Source organism: Crocodylus siamensis, chromosome 11, assembly GCF_052110815.1.
Source record: "Crocodylus siamensis isolate JL-2025a chromosome 11, ASM5211081v1, whole genome shotgun sequence".
NCBI lineage: Eukaryota > Metazoa > Chordata > Crocodylia > Crocodylidae > Crocodylus > Crocodylus siamensis.
Window position 1 is genome coordinate 52,413,248 of NC_143405.1, and position 24,289 is coordinate 52,437,536.

At 45.6% G+C, this 24,289-nt stretch overlaps 1 protein-coding gene across 6 annotated transcripts in view; it reads left to right on the forward strand.

The window, feature by feature from the left end:
• SRGAP3 (SLIT-ROBO Rho GTPase activating protein 3) overlaps window positions 1–24,289 on the forward strand; it is a 210,931-nt gene that overhangs the window by 102,362 nt on the left and 84,280 nt on the right. For all 6 annotated transcript variants that reach the window (XM_090023057.1, XM_090023059.1, XM_090023058.1 and 3 more), the window contains exons 2-3: window positions 5,917–6,109; window positions 19,143–19,305. In XM_090023057.1, the coding sequence (XP_089879183.1) occupies window positions 5,917–6,109; window positions 19,143–19,305 (356 nt within the window). The remainder of the gene's footprint in view (window positions 1–5,916; window positions 6,110–19,142; window positions 19,306–24,289) is intronic.

The following is a 24,289-nucleotide window of genomic DNA, read 5'->3' on the forward strand; positions in this document are numbered from 1 at the left end:
CTTCCTTTACCTTAGTGGCCCACACTTTGCATGATGGAGATTTTAGATTAAGAACCTGCTGATGACCCAAATGGGAATGCAGGAAGAAATACTTGTGCAACGGATAACACAAAATGTGTATGCTCTAAAGTCTATGGCTACTCTTAATATTCACCATAGGTTGTCTGTACTGAGGTTTAGAAGCCTCATCTAAGTGGAAGTGGGAATTAGCCAGAGAATGTGGATGCCTTATCTACCAAGGATGAGGTGATGTAGAGCCATAGTCAGGAAAGAAGGAACTTTGTTGTTCAGATGCTGCCCATAGTCCTAAAGTAGAAAACTAAGGGGAAAGGGTTTGGGTCTGTTAGTTCTGCAACTGTGAAAAACTTTGTTCTGATCCTTCTGGGTAGAGGTGGTATGTCAGTGATTCCCAACCTGTCTGCTGTGGCAAGTTGGAGTGCCTCGAGGCCCTTTCAAGGGTGTGGCAGGGTGCCGTGCAGTGTTAGCATTTTTTGATGTACAAACGTCATTAACAAGATCAACCCAAAGATTTCAAAAAGGAATCCGTAGCATTAAAGGCATTACTGACCTGTTGTGGTCTTCCTGACTTCTTTGCAACGGAAGAATTGCCCTAGTATTTTTCTCTAGTGAAGAAATGAATGAAAGGTAAAAGTTGGCATTTTCTGAGGGGTACCTGGAGTCTGTCAAGGGCTGCCTCAAATCTAAAAGGTTGAAGACCACTGTGATGCACAGTAATAAGTGGGTTGGGCATGGGCACTTAATAGTTATGCAGAACATTGCAGAAATGTAGTGAATATTGGGTGCCCAGAGATTAAGGCTGAAATGAAAGATTCAGCTGCCACTGTTCTACCCATATCACCACACAGTTTCTGTCTTCCTTTGCAGCCTTAGCTTGTTAACAAAGCTGAGTCTACTCTGCAGTGTCCACCTGGCAGAACTATGAATCTACACTACACTGAAAAGGGTAGCAGAAGGTCCCGTTTTGCTGGCACACTTAAGTGGCCTCTCCTGAGCAAAAGCGGGCTCCTTCTCGAGCCTTCTCTTGGCCTTCTCTTGGCTTTAGCAGTCCCTTCAGTAGCTGGTGTCTTCTCTGGGTGCATTTTGAGCCTGTTGGACCAGTTGCTGTCGTGGGACCTTGGAGAAGAGCAAGAAGTGTGTGGGTGTGAGTTCTGGTGGCAGCTGCTGCCCACTGCCAGAAGTGGGTAAATGTAAACAAGGTTTAACTAATGCTTTAGTGCCCTAGCTCTTCTCATGTGCCATGTTTGACACCAGTCATCGCGGACAGAAGGGACAGTGAGGTGGCAGCATTCTCTTGGGGAAACAGTGGGCAATAAACTGCTGATAGTGGAAATTAATATGCAGTAAAGCAGGGTGTGAGTTTACACTGTGCTATTCCCGAGTACTGTCAGGCTAGGTACAGACATTTAAAAAGCCTGAGGCAGAATCGATCTCAGTTATGAGGTTTTCTGCAAGTGGCATAGTTTAGATCGGTAGCGAACAGAACACGGATTTACCCTTGCGGGGCTTAGGGTGGGGAACAAGTCTTAGACTGGGCTCCACCATTTTTAAACCAGTCTATTTTAAAACAAACTTCTGTTCTGTTACAGGTCTGGTTTTGTGCGCTGAACTTCTGTTCTGTTATAGTTATAGACTGGTTTCTGATCGCTTACACTGGTAAAAGTGTAATGTCTGGACCTGGCCTCAGAGCTTCCTATGACGCTACGCTCCACACGTGGCTTAATTCACCCTGAAAGCTGCATGCCAGAAGTAATACCCGCTGTGGGATGCTGAGTTCCCTTCGCTCACATAGTAATTGGTAGGGGTGCGCTGATAAAGATTTTTGGGGCTGATACCAATAGCCAGTTTTTAAGGAGGCATATTGGCCAGTACTGATCTGATTTCTGATACAGCTGTGCAGCTGCTAAGTCTGTTGTTGTGGAGAGGGAGGGAAGGGGTAGGGGGAGGCGCAGATCAAGGCCCCTGCGGTGAGGGAGGGAGTGGGGCGGGGGTGGGATAGGCGCTGCCCAGCTGGGGCGAGCGGGGTTTGGGATAGAGCCGTGGCTTGTCTGGGGCATGCGTGGGGGGGGCAGCCCCTCCTGCTGCACGCACCTTGGGAGGAGTGTGCCTCGGGGCAGGCTGCAGCTGTGGGCTGGGGCTGGCACTGGGGTGGGACTGGGCAGATGGGGTGGCGGCGCTGAGAGGGGGCTATGGGGAAGGGCTGCAGCCCCCTCTCCCCAAAATTGCCATAGCTACCCCATAGTCCCCCTCCCAGCACCACTGCCGCCCTCCCCGTACAGATCTGGGGACACACCGCCCCCCCATGCCCTCCCTCATGAGCAGTGGGAGCAGCAGCAGAAGGTGCTGGATGAGTGGACAGGGGGCTGAACGAGCTGCACACTGTGGCAGGTGCGCCCCCCTTCCTCCCTGCACCCCCCGGAGGAGCTGCAGCTCTGTCCCGTGCCCCCCACACCCTCCTCACCGCAGGGGCCTTAATCTGCCCCCCTACATGTCTCCCCTTCCACTACAACAGACTAACCAGCTGCACGCAGCGCTCCACGTTGCTGGCTGTGCTCCTCACCGCCTATGTGCTGTGCTGCGGCTGCACGCACACACAGGCCATTTATCAGCCAAATATGGGCCTCATCAGGCCAATTTCCGATATAGACAATTTTCTTTATATCGGCAGCGATTTAATATCGGACGGATGTATCGGTGTACCTCTAGTAATCGGTGGAAGCAGAAGATGATGGTCCTTTTGCGGCAGGTACTCAGAGCCTTATAGGATTGCAGACTCCTTGCTCAAATTTACCAAGGGCAGCCTTTAAAAAATAATCTGTGCCACCAAGCGCAGATGTCTGTTACTTTCTCCTTTGTGCATAGGGTCATCACTGCCTTGCTGAGCGTGTGCTGGAGCCTGCGATAATGTGGCACGATGAAAATTTACGTCCAGCACGGCAAAGCATTTGAACTCAATGAGAATCCCAAAATATCTATCTTCTTTCTTCTTTCTGCCTGGCTGATGTGCCACTTGACTGATAATGGAGCCTGTGAGATGTGCTGTTGGAATGAAATTTGAGGCCAGTCGGTTCACTGAGCCCTGATGCAGAACTTTTCCAATCATGACAAATTGCATTTCTCCAGTCTTCCTGTGTGAGGGTGTGTGTTTTTCTGCTTTGCCCGGTGAAGCGTACAGGTGGGGACTTTCATATCAGCACAGCTTGGGGTCTTATTGGGAAGGAATGAAATCTATAGCATGCGTGCTGGATGCTTGGGCCAAATTGAGACCTGGCATAAGTGGGTTCAGTTTCCTTGACTCTGAGAGGGAGGTTGTTTAGCTGGTGTAAATCATGGGAACTCTGTTTTAGCAGCTCTATCCACTTCTATCCACTGAGGGTCTGCTGCACAGTGTTTAAAACATGCACGTATTTCTTATTAATGTGAAGAATAAATCACTTAGCTGTGATTATTAAATCGCTGCGCAGTGAATTATTATGGTGCTTGAAGCAATTGGCATCAGTCCTGTTATGCTGTACAAACATGTACAAGGACATGGCTCCCAAACTCAGAAGTCTATAGACTAAGGCCTGGGTCATACCTCAGCTTACAGTCCTGCAAAGCAGTATAAGGAAGACCAAGATGCATGTGGGTGTGGAATGGGACCCTGGCCAGGCCCCCCTCCTTTCCCTGCTCCCCTAACTGCACTGAGCTACAGATTGCAGCGACAAATTGCAAAAGGAGAAATTACAAAGGGTAAGGAATAGATTTGTGGTTATAGTACCTCGTGTATTTAGCCAGGCAAAAATTAGTGGGATCTCTGAAGTGATGGAGGGGCAGGGAGGGAATGATGCCTCCCCGGGATACTTCTTCTCTGCTGTCTCTTATTACTGGCTGTGGCCTTTTGGCCCAGTCCAGCTTTGGGAGCTAGCATTCCCTGTTCAGGATGTACCTCGTGCAGGCTCAGTGTAGCAATCTGCACTTCTTAAGTTTTTTGCAATATGCTGATGCTTTCCACCCAAGGCAGAGGCAGCTGAGTTGATTGGGGTAAGAAAAAAACCTCAAGACTTCAAACTTGGTAAAAATAAAGCCTGTATCATTAGAAATGGACTGAAATGGTTCAAGGACATCCCATCTTCTCTCTGCATTATACAGGGAATTTCTTTCTTCCAGGGAGAGTTTAAGGCTAGGTTTTCAGGGGATTAGGCACAGGTCTTTGTAAGAATTAGCTAACTGTATTGCATGAATAGCTAATTAATGATCACGAGTACCTGACGAATGCTTGAATTGGGTATCCAAATGGGTATTGAATTGGGTATTTGTACATGCATGTGGTGAGATACATAAACATGGTGCACATAAAGCGAGGGGTGTCCAGTTGTTCCTGTCTAGCTTCCTGTCCCTCTCCTCCCAGGGACTGATCCAGCACTGAACCCCCTGGTGCAAAGGACAAAATCTTTTACTTCTGGGATTCTGTCTTCATCTATTGTACACCTGCATCCTTTGGAAGTATCTGGGCCTAATTGTACTTGCTTTTAAGACTTTTTTCCTGCTGTTTAGCCTCATATTATCTCCCCCCTGCCAGCTCTCCATGATTTGTTCCCCTCCCTCCAGGCAGCCAGCTTTGGTGCAGTTTCTGCTAGGACAGCCCCTCCCTGTTTTCAGCCTTCCCAGCTTCTGTGACCCTTTAAAGATCCATTAATAAAAAGCCTAGGACCCTTTCAGATGTTTTAGCAGCAATTCGAAAGGCCTGTATTTCCCTCACAGACGCCGTATTGCTCACCCTGCAGTGAGACGCACGTGGGCTAAATAGGCTCAGTGAGCCATACTTTCCCTATTCCAATTCTGCTTGCCTAGCTTCCAAGAACCAGTCCTGTTTAAGAGATTTGCAGCCTCTCTATTATTGTATAAGAGACAAAGAATGAGGAGCTGGTTGCAGGGGGTGGAGAGGAAATACAATTGATCTTTTGCAATATGACTTAAAAACCTTGTCCAAAGGAAGCCGGTAAAAGGAAAAATATTTTTCTGGCATATAAAAGGGAGATGTATTGTATGGAATGGACTTCCATGATAGTTCTGATTTGCTGAAGGGGATGTATTAAAATGACTCGTTTGAGCAATTCTAGGTAGAGGCAGATAAGTACCAGGATCAAAGTGTGGCTTTACCTAGTTGTCATATAAACCTTATTCATATAAGATACAATAGGTGTTAAGATCCAGTGATAGGCGTGGCGTAAATAGGAAACTAGAAATCTTTTCCCTGCCCTCTACCCTGCCCCGCTCCCGTAACACTTGATACATCGTGATGATCTCATGTATCTGTCACTTGGGTCCTGAGGACACACACACTACTCCACAAATTAGCATGACCTTCATCATTTCTATAGAGATCTGTGACCCCAAATTGAGGGGGGAAACTGAACAGTGTATGGCAGTGATAAATGGAAACGAAGGCTTTGCATTTAAGATAATCATCAGGATTTGGGGTTTTTTGGATCTGCTACATTAATAGCCATCAGAACAGTCAATGTTCAGTAGCAGTTATCAATGTTTTTTCCTATCCAAAGTACATGGAAGCACAGGCAATATTACAAAGACCAAGGCAAAGTTTTCTAAGGCCACTGTACTCATTTATGTCCTTTCAGAGCTGTATATTCAGCAATGAAATTAGGCTTTTATGAAAGACTAATAAATCAAATGCTGCTGTCATTACTTGGGGCCCAGTTCAAAGCCTGCTGAAGTCCCAAGAAAGACTTCAACTGGCTTCGGTGAACTTTGGATTGGAGCATCAATCTTTTAATGAGAGTTGACTGTTAGAAATGAATGCAAGGCTTGATACAACACAATTAAAACCTGTTCTGATCTAGGCTCTGTGGAATTGTGGTTGTTCAATGCTTTGTTCTTTCTCTCGTGTGTTTTCAGAAATCCGTACTCAGCTGGTGGAACAGTTCAAATGTCTGGAGCAGCAGTCCGAGTCCCGGCTCCAGCTCCTGCAGGACCTCCAGGAGTTCTTCCGCAGGAAAGCTGAGATCGAACTGGAGTACTCCAGGAGTCTGGAGAAACTAGCGGAACGGTTTTCGTCCAAGATTCGCAGCTCCAGAGAACACCAGTTCAAGTAAGGAAGCACTTGTTGCAACAGAAGTTGCATATTGATGGTCCAGAGCCCGAATCCTTAGCTGAACCCCTCCCTGTTTGCAACCTCCAGACCCTGAATCCATAGGTCGTGGCTCTGTACTCCAAATGTAAACTTAGACTAAATAGCGACAGTGCTATAGGGGCAGGGAATTTGTATTCCCAGAATGGCAAGGTCACCCAGCAGGTGTCATTGGCTTTGCACCCGTGAACGTTGCTTTGCTTTTAGTAATGACCAAATGAAAATTTTTACCTGGCTTGTCAAGTAGTACCATAGGATATTACTAGTCTTGATTTTTCACTGGGGCTGAACTGAGCCGTCATTTTCTGTGCCTCAACCTTTGTAGATGCAAATAATGGAAAACTTGATTTTCATTTCAACCAGCCTGTGGATGCTAGATGGCTTTAGAACTACAAATAGACTCAGAAAATTTTAGGCAGTTTCTGAAAAGCAAGTTCTGTCTGTATTATATATGTATAAAGCTTCTGTATCTTGCGTGCACATGCTGTTGCAGCTAGGCAGATTCCAGCCGGAGGTGCGGTTTTAACATGGAAGTTGCGTGCCTGATGCTGGAATCGCAGGTGAAAGTCTAAGGCAGTGGAGGATGTCAGACTGGACAAATCATAATGGTTCCTTCTGTCCTTAAAACCTACGAATAGATCTACGTTTTCAAAAGCAACCAATAACCTACGCCCACACTCTAAAATGTGGCGTCAAAAAGGCTGAAGGCAGAATTAAGTCTGGAGTGACTATTTTGTGGTGATATTCAGCTTGTAATGCTACTCCGACTGTAACATTACTCTGTGGCTCCTTTAAAAATGTGGTTATAGTCAGAAGCACAGTCCTATTTAAAATGGAGCTCTGTCATATTTTTTCCTCTCTCATTGACTTGGCACATTCAGCTGTTGCCAAAATGTTTGGTTGGGGACCACAAAAAATAAAAAAGGTAATCCCTGCAATATGCACGTGCTTTGGACTTGTTCTTCCGCTCCTTTTCTTCAGTGACCGTTCACGTATTCTCTATGATGATCAGCTTGCCTGGGCTCCCTGTCTTAGCTTGGATGTCTCACTTGGCAGCACATGCATGAAGCAGCCTCATGTGTGCCACTTTCTAATGTGCGCCTTCCAGGGTCTGAACTCTGAGTGAACTGCATAGAAATGTGTGCGATACGAGAAGGAGATTTGCACTGGGTACTCTCAGTGCAGTTCTTCAGCTCTGATTCCTTACCTTTGTCTCCCCTGGCTATAGCATTTGTCTCTGTCTCTTTTTCTGACAGCCACAGCTGTGAGAGATTTTTCTGACCGGGGAGTACATCCACTTCGCAAGATGGTGCCAGCATCATTCCTTTCTTTGGCCAGGACCTATAACCATTGTGTGGCTTCCTAGACAACTGGGGTTTTGTTGATGCGATACATTTAACCTTGATAGCCCCCAGCTTCTTATAACCTCTCTCTCCTCTCAAGCTTTGCGTGCTTTTCATTTCAGCAGCAGAAGCAGCAGTTCTTGCTGCCATCCCATTAAACCCTATTTGCACTGTATTACTCAATCCTTTTCAATCCATTTACTCCAGCTCTTGAGAACAAGATGGCATTGTTTTTTTGTGCACTTGGCTTCTCGGACTGAGTTGCCATTCAAATAATTTGTGTCCTTAGAGGCATCCTTTCATGTGGGCATATGGCTGGACTATACAAGAGGGATGTCTGGCTTCGTAGATGAAGTTCATAGTGCTTGGGTTCAGCAGTGGTGTTGCACTCTGTTAAGACGGTCGTATGTGCATTTCTTGCTGGCTGATGGCCACCATAGGACTGACCTCTGATGTTCCTCCATTGCGTCTTTGCAGTACGGACGTTGCACAGTTTATTTCTGATGTGTGGATGACTCCCTGTATGGCACAAGACCTTGGAATGGTCCTTATCCATCCATACAACTTATCCATCATTGTAAACTTCTTACTAGCTAGCTCCCTGTAATTAAATAGCAGGCGTTGAGCTGGAGTTACCACCCAGCAGTTTTCTTGTTGCATACAAAGCAGTTCATCTGAGTGTGAACTGATGGGTGTTGAGTGGAGACTGTATACAGTGCCAGGCACAAGGTGCATTGTGAAGTCATGGGATGGGGTGGCGACCCAATCAGTGGGAAAGTGCTAAAGCCTAGCAAGTCTATGGCATACTCTAGGAGGAGCCCAGGCAATGGGCTGTCTTTTGGGAAGGATTTATGCCTTGTTCGCTGCCCCGCTGGCTCCCAGGGGTAGTAATTTGCTACTGACTGTGATTGGTTGACTACCCACCGTGCTTACCACCACTGCACACAATGTTAGTTGTTGAATCCAGCGTGTTGTGGGGTGAAGTCATGGCTTCCCCATTCTTAACCCCTCTTCCCCTGCCCTCCAGCCTCATCTGTTCAGCTGCAAGCATGCAACCCCTGTATACAGTTCCTGTTGCAGAAATATGAGGAGTCTGCACAGGGCCAGGGGAGAGGGTCTGACTCCCTGCTTATGTTCTTGTGCAGCCCTGCAGAGTAAGCCAGGGTCTGGCCCTTGATAAGGTTGGTTGTGATGGTGTCACTGTTGTGCCATTCACTGCAGTTGTGTATTTACTGTCACTCATTCACCCTCATATATGCCAGCCGTCTTTGTAGCTGAGAGAGCAAGGGAAGCTTCTTCCAGAGCCACCGCCACTTCCCTTCTGCCGGCCAAGCAGTTGGGGGCCATATCACCTTAGTGATGCACTTAGGGCTTTCCATACTGCCTCCTGCCCCTCCTGGACACATGTGTGAAACTATCCTCCCGCTAAAAATACAGGAAGTGGCTCTGCATTAGCTTCAGTGAGTAAAAACCAGCTTTTTGCCCTGAGAATTTGCTAGGGGACAAAACCAGGCCCGTTTAAGGACAGGAGGGTGTAAGATCTGCTAATACCTTAGTGGTCCTTAAAAGAAATAGCCTTTCTGTGGTCTGGTCATGGAGTCCCACAGTGCAGAGCAAGTCTCTGTGGTGTGTCTCTTGGTTATGGCGCCATATGTAGGCTGAGCAGTGGGCAGTCTCCACATCAGCTTATATGCTTTTTTTTGATGGTGGCAAAGGGGAAAAGGGAAGCCACTGGGATTTGAATACATAATCAGACACAGCTGCTGCAGTGTAATAAGCTGAAGCAAAAGCATTAAGCTGAATATGGTGCATGTGGAGTCGGAAAGTGAGGACTTTCCGGAGGAGCAGATGTGGCCTGGGTGCCAGTTCAATAGGCAGCCTTGCTCTGCTGAACTTGCATGACTTGTCTTTTGGGACTGAACTTTGACCCTCAGATCTCATCTGTGAAGCTCAGGCAGCAATCTCCAAACACTGACAGGAGTCAAGGGGCTCGGTATTACATTGGTAGTAAGATCTTATTTTGACTCAAAGAGGTGCCTTATAGTATTTAAGTCTTGCCCTAGGGACATTTAAAGTGCCAAAAAACTATTCTTTCACCAAGAGTGAGCTCCTGGCATTAAAATATGGGGTTCTCTTTAAAGATCTGTCTCTTCCCAAGAACTAGTTACTGGAAAACTTTTCTCTTTCCTGTGATGCTTACTCCAGTCCGGACCAAATCTGGGCTGTAGGCCCAGTCCAGCCCTACTATAGGAAGGGATAATGAAGTAATGGTTTGCAGTAGCAGGAACTGGTCGTCTTCATGGATCTCAGTGGAGACAGAGCTGCTTCTAACAGGACTGGGTTTGGCCACGAGTGCATCATCTCTTATCTCATATCTGCTGTTATTACTCTGCTGCAGTTAGGACTGAATATCTAAACTGGGATACTTCAGAGACCATGACATCCTGCAGCCAGTAACCAATGCCCTTGCCACGTAGGCATCATGTGACCCCAAGAGACTGTTAATCTTGCATTTTAAAGGACTCAATCCAATGCCCTTGGAAACCAAAGGGGTCCCTTCTATGACTGTAACAGAAGCTGGACCCAGGGCAAAGTAAACCATACATCAGCATATGTTTGCATTACGGACAAATGTTTCATATTATGCGTTAACACATGATTTTAAGCATTTTAATGAGCTAGTGTGCTCCAGCAGCAGGTTGTATTAGTAAGTCCAGTCCCACAGACCTCCTGACATGCAGATTTCTTTTGGGACGTAAGGTGCAACAGCCATCCTGTAATAGAATGAGAAACAAACTGGGAAACTTTCCTTTCCATGCTGTTAGCTAGGAGAGCCACTTTCTCCGCCCATCTCCTTCCAAAGTGTCCGGCTTGGGAAAGCTGCTGAACTTGATAGAGCAAAGGGTCTGATTTAGTTGGATAAATCTTTCTATGGCTTGATGTTACCGCCAGGAAGCAATAGAACAGCTGCACAGGCCTTCTAAGAGCGCCCAAAGGAAACTGAAACAAAGGCTTCTGGAAACGGGAGCACAACTCTGGGGCTAGGTAGAGTTTCATGAAAATTGGTAACTAAAGTAGACCGCCGTCCCATGCATACACGTAACCGTGCTGAGCCCTTCTGAGACTCCTGATTTCAGTTGTTATTGCTGTTAAATAGCTACGGCAGCTCATTGTGGGTTCATTAGTTTTGGCAGCCAGATGGAGGTAAGAGTAGCATCTGGCGGATGGACTGAGCGGGCCCTGGAACATACTGTGAATGTCTGTCTCATTATTAGTAGGTTCCAAGTAAGTGCAGCTGGAGGGTGCTTATTGCCCAACATTAATATAAAGACTGGGCCTGGAAGGGCAAAATGCAAGGAGGCTGAGGGAAAGGTTACACCTTGCGTAAGGAGGGATAGCATGTAAGGGGTAAACCCTATATTCTACGCGTAGAACAGAGTCCTAGCAAGTAGAGATGGACAGTCCGTTCTGGACACTGTCTCTTTGTCTCACTGAAATCTTTGAAATCAATAAAACAGATGCCTCATAGCAGTGTAACGAGGCTGTATTAATTCATAATAGTTCCTACTGCTTGTATGGTACTATTCATCTCAAAGCACTTTACAGGGGAGGGTAGCATTATCCCCATTTCACAGAGAGAAGGACTGAGGTACCATGAAGTGATGCAACTTGCTCAGGATCATCAGTTCAGGCACAGCTAGCAATAGACTGCGTTTTCTGACTTTCAGTCCCCTGGTCCGACGGCCGCCTTTCTACCGCAGAACTGCATGTGTTGAGGTGTTTCTATAACTCTGGCCCTCTTGAAACTGTTCCTTTTTAAAAAAACAAGGTGTGCATTATTCCAGGGCCTGTTGTATGATAGACAATGTGGTAACTGGGATGTTTCAATTTAATGGGGGTTGGACTCAATGACCTCCTGAGGTGCCTTCCAACCCTAACTTTCATTGACTCTATGAACTTTCTATGAATATCCTTGGTAGAAATAAAAGCCTGAAGGAGGGTGGGCAAGCAGCAGCACCTCAGTGTGAATCCTGCCTCCTTGCACTCTGCCTGGATCATCTGGGGTGACACTGGAGCCTTGTCCTGACAGTGAACTATGCAGTTGCCATGTGGAGCTTGCAACCTTGGTTTTTTTCCAAGCTGGCATCACAAATGAAAACTCCGTAACATATTTCCACAGGATTGCTGGCGTTGGAACAGAAAAACCTGGACACCTTGAGGGATATATATTGCATCAGGTGTTTTCCCTTGGCTCTCCTCCCAAGGGACGACTTTTTGCCTTGCAAGATGAAGTGGATAAAATTGTGATGAACTTTGGGAGACTATTTCTACTCTGGCTGTGGATTTGGCAAGCCATTGTCCTGGATGCCCAATGTAGCGTGATAACTGGGCGAACAGAACTGATGAATCATTACTGAGAAAGTCCAATGAAGGGACTAGAGCAGTGGTGACCAAACTGTTAGCCCCATGGTCTGGATGAGTGGTGCCAGGTTGGTCCGCAGGCTGGCAGGCTGGCCATGTGGGGCTTGGAAATTTAGCGGCCGAGCGGTGGGTGTGTACATTGGCATCCCTCCCCTGCTGTCAAATTTGCAGACCTGTAGATGACATGGCTCCATCCATGGGCTGCATTGGGGTTGATCACTCCTGGATTAAAGCGTTTTTAGCACTATAACGGAGCAAAGAATAACAAACGCCTTCAAAGTTTAGCCTAATTTCGGACTCCACGGCCTGCCTGAACATGAGGAGGCTCTGGTCTAAATGTGTTTTCTTTTGAAAGGCAAACTTTGGAGACTGTAGAAATCTGAGACGAAGGAAACAGAGAGAGTTCACTAACGAAAACTGTAGGACAGCCGCCACCTCTTTGTGATAAAATGTTATTAATGGATATTGCAGTCCAGAGAAAAACAGAATTTTATGTTTAATGAATATGGTTTTTTTTGATCAGGCGACTAGGAAGGCTTGGTGCTTCGGAAAGAGGCTTTCCTCAATAAGACCTTTAACATTGCTCTTGTGCGTCATTTCCAGTGAAGGGAAACTGATATTAAGGAGATCACTGCTCAGTGAAAATGTTATGGAGATGAGCCGCTTTGGGACATAAACTGTATAGACATTTCTTAAGGCAGGGTGTTTTTTTCTTCCGTGCCTATTATACTGACATAAAGCTTTGAGTTCAAGGAAAACTTGTTTTCATTAGTAAAAGCAGAGTTACCCAGAAAGCAACATAACTCTATATTCTTGTATTTTTTTCTTTGATGGATAATTAAAAGCTGGGATTTTTTTCAAGTTCACCCTGCCTATAAACTCCCAGTAATTGGACACACAATGGTAGCTGCAGTCTTATTTCTCTCTCACCCCAGATCACGTTTTTTCCCCAATAGTTCTTGCAGGCTGATTTCAGGCTGAAGCAGCATGGTCAATGCTGAAGATGCTGTGGGTGTTCATCAATTTTAAATCAGAGTACTATATTATTGCCGTATATTAATTGTAGTCATATATTATTAAATATGAAGGTTCCAGGGGAAAGACGGAAGATGAACTTAACAAAACCAAGCCATTTATTATCTTAGCACTTTAACTATCAGTGTAGTGCTTCTTCCTTCCCTTTTTCCCTATTTACTCTATTATAGTTCAGTATATCTAATGCAGAGGTGCTATTTTCCTCCTTGGAAGTACTCTTGGTGAAGGCAGACGTTAGCTGCAGTAGACGCTGCATTGCTTTACACAGCTAACTAGCTCTGCTAGAATTTGGCCCTCCCCCCAGGTGATTTTTCTCTCCCAGTAGTAGCGAACTTGCCTACTGTTGTCTTCCAGCTTCTGGGCAAACACTAGAGGTGATTTAAATAATGAGCGCGGTTACCCAGTCTTGTCACTGAATTTGCTACGTGTTTATCTTTAACACTGCTTCCATGAAGACTCTAACCAGGTCCACCATGGTTCAGAGATCCACTATAGGTCCAAAAATGAGCCTACAACCAGCTCCTTTTTGGGAGCTGCTGCAGGTAATATCCTCAAACACCCACTGTGAGTATCAGGGCAAGTGCTAGGCAGATGCCTTTGGGTTAAGAGGACTCTTCCTTTTCTTCTGGATGGGCATGGAGTGTCACAAACTTGCTGTGTGGGTGAAAGATTGGAAAATTCATGCTTCCCTAGATCCTCTAGCTCTTCCTCTTTCCTGTTTTGGGGTCTCTCCATGCAATGCCCTCATTTTTGCCCATACTGCCTTTGCTGTCAGGACACTCCACAGTCAGAGCGAAGGAGAGAGGCTTGGCCTATGCTGCACGTGACATCTGTGTTTGATCCTTTTGCCGCCTTCTGGTTGGACCAAATACAGGTTTGGGTCAAATACTGGTGTGGAGCTAACATGATTGGTTAATTTGGCTCAAGCTAAATCTCAAGCTTGAGATCTCTGGTTTGATCCAGATTTCCATGACAGCTGTGGGAAGGGCATTCCCTTTTCATACTGAAATCTTGTTTATCACGGCTTGTGAGATTTTGCCATCTAGCTGCACGCCTCAGGTTTCATGCAAACCACGCTAGGTGCAATGAATCCTTGTTCAGTGTTGATTCAGGATCAAGTAGGATCCTAGACGCATGCCCTGATCCTACCTGAGATAGTGACAAAGTTGGGGGCAGGGTAGGAAGAAAGAATGCTTGGCCCTTGCAGTGAAGCAGCACTTTTTTGTTTTAGGCTCTGATGGGCCATTTGGGATCAGGTTGTCGGTGGAGGTGCAGAATCTTAATTCAGACTAGGTTTAGCAATTGCCCCCTGTTAGGGTCAGGCAGGGTGTTCTCACATGCACTTGCAGTTCAGGCCTATTCATACGCATGTCGAGGGAACAATGAGTGGGTTCTTTGGGCCAAATTTTTAGGTGCTTTGCAGCCACAATCGGAGCCAGTTTTTCTCAGTTTGCCCAAGTCCTGTTTTTAGCATCTCTGGAAGCCTCAGGTTGTCAAAAGTGCTCTGACCCAGTAGCTGTCATTAAGACATGTATAAGCAGATTTTCACTCAATGGGTGCTGCTTTATTCTGATGCTTAACTAGGATCTGAGCCCTTGTGACAATCTGGCCCTCAGACTGGTGGTCCTTGTGTCCTCCCCGATAGCTACCCTGATCCCCTTCCCCTGTTCTAGCTGCTGCTCTGCTTCCCGTTTTCTGATCCCTGCTTGATCTACTGCTCTATTTTCTGCTCTGTGCTGCCATCTCCCACCCCAATTTGTTGTGCACCACCCTTGCAGTTATTCTGCAGGTTGGTCACCCCTGGTCTACAGCATGAGTTGCTATAGCCCGAGTTAAACACTCGTAAGATGGGACTAACACATGTATATCCTGTATAATCGGGGTGAAGAGGAGGGCCTGGACCATGTATGCATCAGAGGGTAACCCTGGGCTTTTAGCCAAACATGGGGACTGACATAGGTGCATCAGTCTCGATGGCTGGATTACCTGGCCTTGTTTTACTTTAACATTTGGAATTCCTCTAGTCAGCCTATACATCAAGTAAATGGGCCTTAGAGTACCAACTTCTAAACTGATTGGAGTCATACTTATCATCTTGCAAAGTTATTGTGAAAAATATGAAAGTTGAGGCTACTTTGAGTCTCCATAGGAAAAGAGCGATATGTATATATTTAAAGCATTACATGTATTTAGGAACAGGAACAGACTATGTATTTTGGGCAATGTATTGTTGGAATTCTTATTTTCCTCCTTTTTTTGGTGAAAACTTGCTATTAATCATGACTTTTTATGTTAATAACTAAGTGCAGCATGAGTCTCGGAGAAGACTTAGACACGGAAATTATCAGTTTGCCTCATTGGCTAACTGATATTTTGTCAAGTCAGTGCATGGGGGAGGGGAAAGGGGGGAGGGAAGAACTGAACGCCAAATGCACATCATTTGAAAGCCTCCCCCAAAAGGCACTAGTTTCTTTTAGTCAACTAGTTGATGCAAGGAATAGCATGATATGGTTACCCGTGTGGGCAAGGTACTGGACTTCATAAACCTGTGGATGCCTGTAGACGTGTTGCGAAGCTGCTCCAGTGCGCTGCAATTACAAGGTTTGATAAATCGAGTCTGCTGGAGCATGGTAATTACTACACTCTAGCCAGCCTCCACGTCTTGTGTAACAGCGTCCCTGAGCTTCAAAATGGCAGCGGGGGTACTTGAACTAAAACTCATTGAATGAGCTTTAGTTCAAGTGCCCCACCACCATTTTGAAGCGTGGGGACGCTGATACATGAGACACTGTTGTGCTTTAATTAGAGTGGCTCTTGGAGCCACTCTAATTAAAGCGCCCTCCGCACCTCCCAGAGCAAGTGTAAAAGTGCCCTGTGTTCCTAGATAAGCAGGACCCAGCTCGTTACCGCATTCTCCGTGTGTTGTCCTGATAATGTTTGTGCTATGGGGACTGTTATATTGAGTTTGAAGGCTGCTGAAATATCTTCTTAGTTCTCTAGGTACATCAGTCACTCAGCTATGACTTGCACATTTCTAGGCCCTTGAAACTGCTGCATAGAGCAGCTGCATTCTGGTAAGGAAGTGTAATGAACTCCTTGCTGCCTGCACCTTTTAAAGGCCTGATTATCATGACAGACTGATGTAATAGAAGGCACAGCACAGTCTTTGGTGTGGACTTTAACCCCTTTCTCAGTAATTTATGCTCTGAAGGAAGGCAAGGAACTGCTGACGGCACAGAACAAATTATGTATGAAGATGCACATATTGATCTAAGCACAACCTTGTCTCTAGGGTCGTTAATGGGAGCATTTCCATTCCAGGGCAACAGCTTCTGTTTTGCTGGCCTTGGGAAACTGTAGGCAGTTGGTAAATTAGGATGAAGTGAAAAGCAAGGGAAGCTCAGAGAAGAGAATCTGAGTTGCCTGGTTTTGTATCCTGGCTTGATTGAAGCCTGCCTACATGTATATTTTTTTGAGAGAGAGTTCCTGTGCTTGCAAAGATATTTAAGTCAACAGCTTCTTTCTTGCAGAAAGGATGCTCCCAGGGAAAAGCATATTAATATGGGGAAATTACTGCCAATGCAGCCAAATGTTTTATGTGTGTGGAGTCAGCGTGGCAGTGGCTCAGCGGCTGTCTGAATTGAACAGAAACCCCATCAGCCCCTACAACCTCCCACAGCATTTGTAGCTAAAAGGCTAAATGTTGTTACAGCTTTTTTGCTGCAGCTCCTAATTAGTAAACAAAATCCACCGTAAACGATTCATTTATACCTTAACCCTAGCATGACCTGCTTGATTCTTACTGATAGCCTTAGGCCCTGGCTGCAAAGGGATTAGACTGTGCTAGTTGCAACCATGGTAAGAATAGCTAGCAGGTATCCCCAGTCAGGGTGAAGAGGGTTTTTTTTGAAAATTTGACATCTGCATTTTCAAACTGTGCTACAGGCTACCTGCGGGGGTGTTTCTCCACCGCATGGGTCAGATTGGAGCATGTGTACAACATGATAGGGAGAGGGCAGACTGTTGCCTTATTATGACTTAAATATACTTTTTATTGCAAAACATAAAATGTCAGATTCAGGATGTTACACAGTGGATGGAGCTAGCTGCTAAACTGTTCTTAGAGGTGGTGGCTGATGACAGAACAAGGAGCAGTGGTCTCAAGTTGCAGCAAGGGAAGTTTACGTTAGATATTATGAAATACTTTTTCCCTAGGAGGGTAGTAAAGCACTGGAACAGGTTACCCGGAGGGGTGGTGGAATCGCCATTCTTGCAGGTTTTTAAGACCTGGCTACACAAAGCTTTGGCTGGGATGATCTAGTTGGAGATGGTCCTGCTTTGAGCCGAGGGTTGGATTAGATGTGACCTCCTGCAATCCCTTCCAATCCTAATTTTTTATGATTCTATGTGTAGAAAACCACTGGTGATGCATAGGGGGTGCATGTGGGTGCACGTTCACCCCCTGAGATTGGGCGCTGGGAGAAGCGCCGGCATGCACCCCCTGCGGCAAGAGAAGCACCAGTGTGCCCCCCTTGCCCCCTCACTGTGATATACAGTGGTGATGACTGCAACACTGTAAGCTCGGCTGCCCTTTGTTATACCTGTCAAAATCTTACTCAAGCGGGCCCAATTCTCTACTTGCACCAGTACAAACTGGGAGTAGCTCCTTGGAAGTCATTGGAGCAACTGTGTTAGAAGACTCACGTCTGAAGAGAGCTAGCCGCATTAAGCATAAATATGGGCAGAAGAAGATAGAGTTTAGTGACTACCTCTGCCAAGAAATCATTTTATAAACATGGATGTCAAGAATGATGTTGTAGTCATGATGGTCTACAAATTGTGAGAGGCTTCTTGCATAATTTCTTGTTTTTAGCAGTATTGTCAACCCCAAGCATTGAAACATTATGAGCGTGGGCCTCAATGGGAGCCTGGGACTCCTCAACAGTAGTCCAGGCCTCAACAACAATAGATTTTTTTTGTAATATATATTTTTTATATTATATCCTCTAGTTTCTGTGCCTTTTGGGTGCCCCTTGGTCATATTTCCATTCCTCTCTCTTCAGCCAGGAAGGTTAGAAAACTAGCTTGTTAAAATGACAGTTGATAATCACTCTGTAGCACATGTCTCCAGGAGCAAGGCTTTAAGAAAACCACTAAATATCTCAAGACTTTCAGCAAAATTGTGTGAGTTGGCAATACTGTTACGGGTATGAGAAGGCACAGTGCTTCACATAGACCATTCTGCTTTCTATACACGTACTTTAAACAAAGACCATTTAAAAAAACCCTCTGCTATACTGTGCCTAGCACCACAGAGCTAGATTGAGCTAGATTCCCCAATTGGGAGTTTCCAGTGCTATCAAAATGCAGATAATTAACAAGAATAATAAGGTCTGTGGCTCAAAAATGTTACAGGTGACAAGTCTTGAAGACATTTTCTTGCAACAATTAGAGGTTCTACAAAGCATGCATGATAAAGCAGCTGTGGAGGTGAGAGAGAGAAAGGACCAGGAAGTCCTCTAGTCCATCACTGCTAATAAATATATGATCTAGTATTCCACAGTAGTAGTTGCCTTGATTTGGTTATTATACTTGAATCTTGGGGATTGACTCTGGAGACTTGCTGAGATTGCTTAATAGGCCATTTTTCTTTCCTTTGAAATGTTTTTCTCCTTTGAAAAGCCCTGGAGTTGCCCTGGTCTGGTATCTGGGTTTACTTGCTGGTCTACACTGTTGGAGTTTCTGCTGCAATGCAGTGTGCAGCCACAGGCCTGGGGAGTAAGCCTTTGGGGTACTGGTAACACAAGAAGTGATGACCAAGTGGTCCACCAGCAGAACAACACATCAAAATGCTCATGTCTGCTTAGCAGTGGGCATGCTAAACATCCAACAGAGTGACACCTTTGTGGCTATATGTTATGAGATCTCACATGTCACTCAGATCGGTGCTGGGAAAGATGAGCAACTTGGATCGATAACATGTTCTGTGAATGAGAGTCAAGTAACTAATCGAACACTGCAGTGGTCCCTGTGGTAAAGAGCAATCTAGGCCTCTTCTCTTCAGCAGGAGGGACAGTAATGTACCTATTCAGGGGTACCCAATGGGATTGATATCTTGGATAGGATGCACTTGTGCCTTAAATGCTTTTTCATTTGCTCACATTTGCCTGTGCAATTTGTTCTTATGTATCTAGGAAAGATCAGCATCTCCTTTCGCCCATGAACTGCTGGTACCTGGTTCTGACCCAGACTCGGCGGGAGAGCAGAGATCATGCTACCCTGAATGACATCTTCATGAACAATGTCATTGTCCGACTCTCACAGATCAGTGAGGACGTCATCAGGCTCTTTAAAAAGGTAAGCTGAGGAAGGGGCATTTCTACTCATTAAGGATCTAGAGGATATACTAGATCACCAGTGGAACAAAGAACAGAAAAAAAGAGAGGCTAACAAGGTCCTGGGAAAGCCCTTGAAACACAAGTTGAGGAATAGTAAAGGTATGAAAAATAAAATTAAAAAAAGAACCACCTATGAGATCCTGTCCTATGTGAAGTCAGTGGAAGTTTGCCATTGATTCACGTGGGATGAGGGTTACACCCTTGTTCTTGGAAATTATCTCTGTGAATGGAGGAATCTTGGAATTCTGACTTTTTTTCTCTCTGGAAATCCTGGCCAGAGTTTTCATCACTGTGTCCATTGAACTATCCCAGATCTAAATGCATGCACTCTGGTTTTTCATCTTATGGCACAGCATATGGACAGGAGCATAGGTATTTACAGTTTATTTACTGGGGCTGTGCGAAGCTTTGGTCCCTGATTTGATTCAGCGGAGATTTGGCCCTATGTGGTAGTTGAATCTCTGAACTGGAATCAAATCAGAGGGCCCTTTAATCCCTCCAAATCGAATCAGAAGCCTCTGAATTGACTTGGAGAGATTTGGAAAGATTTGTTGGAGATTCAGACATAGACACAGCTTTAAATGTTTTTTCTGTATACCTCTAGGTAGCAGGGGCTTTTGATCTCCAAATCAGCATCAAATCTTCAGATTCGGATTCAGCTGAATCGAATCAGGGACAGTGATCTGAATCAATGAATCAAATCACTGTCCCTGATTTGGGCCAAATCCGAATCGAATAGGGCCCACTTTGCACACCTCTATTATTTACCACAGTGTATAGCTGGTCAATAGCTTACTAGTGAGTAGGATTGTTTTCTTGGCTATGAATGTAAAAAGTCATATTTGTGCTGCTAGTTAGGGTTGAACTTAAGTCATTTTTCAAGGTTATACAGGCAACCCTCACTCCTTGTGGGGGATACGTTCTTGTATCCCCTGTGAATGGCAAAATCTGCAAATGAGGTGGCTGGGGGACCGGGACGGCTCCAGTGCCGATGGTGGGAGCGCGGCAGTGGGAGCCTGGTGGCAGCAAGCGCAGAGCTTGCAAGGAGCTCCTGGAAGTGTATGAAGTGCATTTAAAATACTGGTTTGACATTTGCGAATATTTGAAACTATGAACGCCGAACCCATGAATAATGAAGGTTTCCTGTACCTATTAAACTTTTATACTGAAAGCCACTAACTCAGCCCCTTTTGAGATCCAGGGTATGTGGTGAGCCCACTTCATAGACCACCCAATCCCTGCAGTCTTATTGGAATTTACCCTGGTGCTGCAGGTCTCGACAGAGCTTTAAACTAAGATCACCAGGGGACAACGATTGGAGCAAGCCAAGGGGCCAACAAACAAACAACCATTACACCGGGAGATGACAGGAAGGACACTACAGCACAAGCTGAAGGAATGGAGCTCCCTCAGTGTGACAGAAACCAAGGACCTCCATCAGAAAGCTCAAATGCCTGTACACAAATGCCAGAAGCATGGGGAACAAACAGGAGGAACTGGGCATCCTGCTTTCCAGAAGAGACTATGATATCATAGCGATACCCACAATTGGACCATAGCTATAGAGAGCTATACCCTACATAGGAGTGATCACATAGGAAAAAAGGGTGGAGGTGCAGCTGTAGATGTAAAAGGGCAGTACGCCTCCTTGAAAGCTGAAATTGGTACTAAGGAAGGGCGACTTGAGACCCTCTGGGTCAAGATACAGGCGGGGACAGAAGGGGGACAGGATGACATGGCAAAAGGGACCTAACTGTAGGAATATATTACAGACCTCTGAATCAAGATGAGGAGGCAGATCTGGAATTCTCCAGAGGACTGCAAGAGGCTGCGAGAGCATGGGATATGGTCGTCATTGGTGACTTTAACTACCCAGACATCTCCTGGGGAGAACACTCAGCCAGATCTGATTGGTCACATAGATTCCTGATTTGTATCGATGAGCGTTACCTGTTTCAGGAAGTATACAGGCTGACCAGAGGAAATGCCCGCCTAGATTTAGTCTTGGCCAAGGGGGTTGACTTGGTGAGTGATCTGAAGATGGAGGGTAACCTAGGCGACAGCAACCCCAACACTATTACTTTCACTGTGGGCTGGGAAATCTGTCAGTAAGCTACAAATTCTTGACTTTAAAAAAGCTGACTTCAATAACTGAAGGGCTTTAGTGAGTAATGCCCTATGGGATCATGGACCGCAGGGAAAGAGTGTGGACAAAGAGTGGTCGTTCCTCAAGGATACGGTTCTCGGTGCATAGAAGTTGTCCATATCTGTATGCAAGAAAAGTGGCACAAGGCTTGGGGGCCATCTTGATTCAGCAAAGAAGTTGCAGATCTTCTGAAAGAAAAGGTAGGCTTACCAACGATGGAAGCTAGGAGTAGGCCTCAAGGAGAACTACATAAGATTGACCCACACCTGTAGAGGGTAGATTAGAAAAGCAAATGTGGTGACCGAATTCAGGTTAGCAGCCAAAATTAAGGACAATAAGAAATCCTTCTATAGGCATATAGGTAACAGGAGGAAAACTAGTGGAAATGTGGGACTGCTGCTCCATGCATCTGGACATCTGATCACCAATACCAACGAACTCCTGAACGAGTACATCGCATCTCTATTCCACCAGTCTGACTGATATCCTTCCAAATGCAAATATGATGCAGAATGATCACAGTAGGGATGGTCACCTACCAACAGTCCAGGCAGAGGAAAGAGCAGCTAGAGAGGCTGGTTATCTGTAAGTCAGCAGGACTGGAAGAACTCCATCTGAGAGTGCTGAATGAATTAGCTGCAGTCATTGCAGGACTACTGGCAAATCTCTTTGAGAATTCGTGGCAGTCAGGAGAGGTCCCAGAAGACTGGAAGAGGGCCAATGTTGTTCCTATGTTCCTGGCCAATGTTGTTCTTCAAGAAGGAGAGGAGAGAGGACCCAGGGAACTACAGGCCAATCAGCCTGACATCAGTCCTAGGAAAAATCCTCCAAAAATTTCTCAAGGAGTCCATATACAATAAGTTAGTAGAAGGCAAAATTCTGAATGACAGCCAGCATGGCTTTTTGTCATGGTTAAGTCATATCTGACTAACCTCATCTCCTTCTATGACCAGGTTACTCACCACCTGGATAAGGGAGATGAGGTTGATGTCATTTACTTGGACTTTAGGAAGGCCTTTGACTTGGTGTCCCATGAGGCTCTCCAAGTAAAATTAGGGGACTGTGGGCTCAACAATTCAACAGTCAGATGAGTGGGAAACTGGCTGTGGAGTCAGACCCAGAGAGTACTAATAGACAGATCTGTGTCGAGCTGGCAAAAGGTGGTCAGTGGGGTCTCCCAGGATTTGGTACATGGCAAAGTTTTCTGGTGACACTAAGCTTTGGGAAAGTGCGGCCATGCTTCAGGTAGGCTGATGATCCAGGCAAACTTAGATTAGTAAAATGGGCAGACCAGAACCAGATACTATTCAGTACTGAGAAATGTAAACTGCTCCATCTCGGGAGGAAAAATCTGCAACAAACTTACAGGCTTGGTGGTGCTACGTGAGTTAGCACTATATCCAAAAGGGACCTGGGGGTCATAATTGACCATAAAATGAATATGAGCCACCAGTGTAATGCTATAGTCAACAGAGCAAACAATATGCTGGCATGCATCAAGTGATGCATCTGAAGCAAAGCTAAGGAAGTTTATTCTCCCGCTCTACTCGGCATTGGCAAGGCTGCAGCTGGAGAACTGCATCCAGTTCTGGGTGCCGCACTTCAAGAAGGATGTGGAGAAGCTTGAGAGAGTCCAGAGAAGAGCCACTTGTGTGATTAGAGACCTGAAGAGCAAGTCCTATGAGGAAAGACTGACAGATATGGGACTGTTCAGCCTAGAAAAGAGAAGACTTTGGGGGGGATTAGGTGGCAGCTTACAGATGTATCAGGGGACAGCATCAGGGGCGAGGTGAACAACTATTTACCAAACTGCCCCAGGGGAAAACCAGGAGCAATGGTTATAAACTCCTAGAAGGAGGTTTCAGACTGGATATAAGGAAAAACTTCTTTACGGTTCGTGTGACCAGACTCTGGAATCGACTCCCAGTGGCGGTGGTGCAGGCACCTACCCTGGAGATCTTCAGGAGGCTGGTTATTTGACCCCAGCAGTTTTATGTGCCCAAAGCAGGGGGCCGGACCCAATGATCTCATGAGGTCCCTTCCAGCCCTAAACTTCTGTGAATCTGAGCGCAAGTGGCAGTCCCACAACTTCCTGTTTCTGACTTCTTTCCCTTCTGTACCCCACTTCCTGTCTTTGCCACCCATAATTGGAGCCAAGCACAAAAGAAGAGATGAGTAATTTCCAGACAGATGCTTAGATGGGCTTGACTCCAGGAATAAATAGCAATTTTTGGACATCTTTGGTGGGGACTGTGAGGTAAGATATAGATGGGGATTGGTGGTTTGTGTGACTTGAGCCAGTTCATAGCAACCCTCAATGTTGACCTTAAATATCAGTGAATATATACTTGAACTCTTTCCACTTTTAACATAATATTGTTAGATTATATTAATCAGGTTTTTGTTTAGGTTGACTTTTGAATTGCAGAGTAGAGATGGAATCAAAGCTAGAGCTGAGATTTGGATATTTAGATTGAACCATGCCAAAATATCAATAGCTAGCCTTCAGGAAATCCAACCCAAATGCTAATATCATGGGATCAGATGAGCTTGTGGATTTTATAACTTGATATCAATTTTTGTTATTAAATTTCGAGTGTCATGCGGCAAAAGCTTATGGGACCTGAGACCTTTTAGAGAACTGTAGTCAGATCCAAGTCCAAACTGGTATGTAGATGCTTTGCGATTTCTTTTTCTTTTTCTTTTTTTCCTTTTTTTGACTTAGACCTAGAACTAATACCTTAAGGGAAAGTTGGCTCTGGTAGCTTAATATTGAACATCTGTCCCTCTTCTTGCC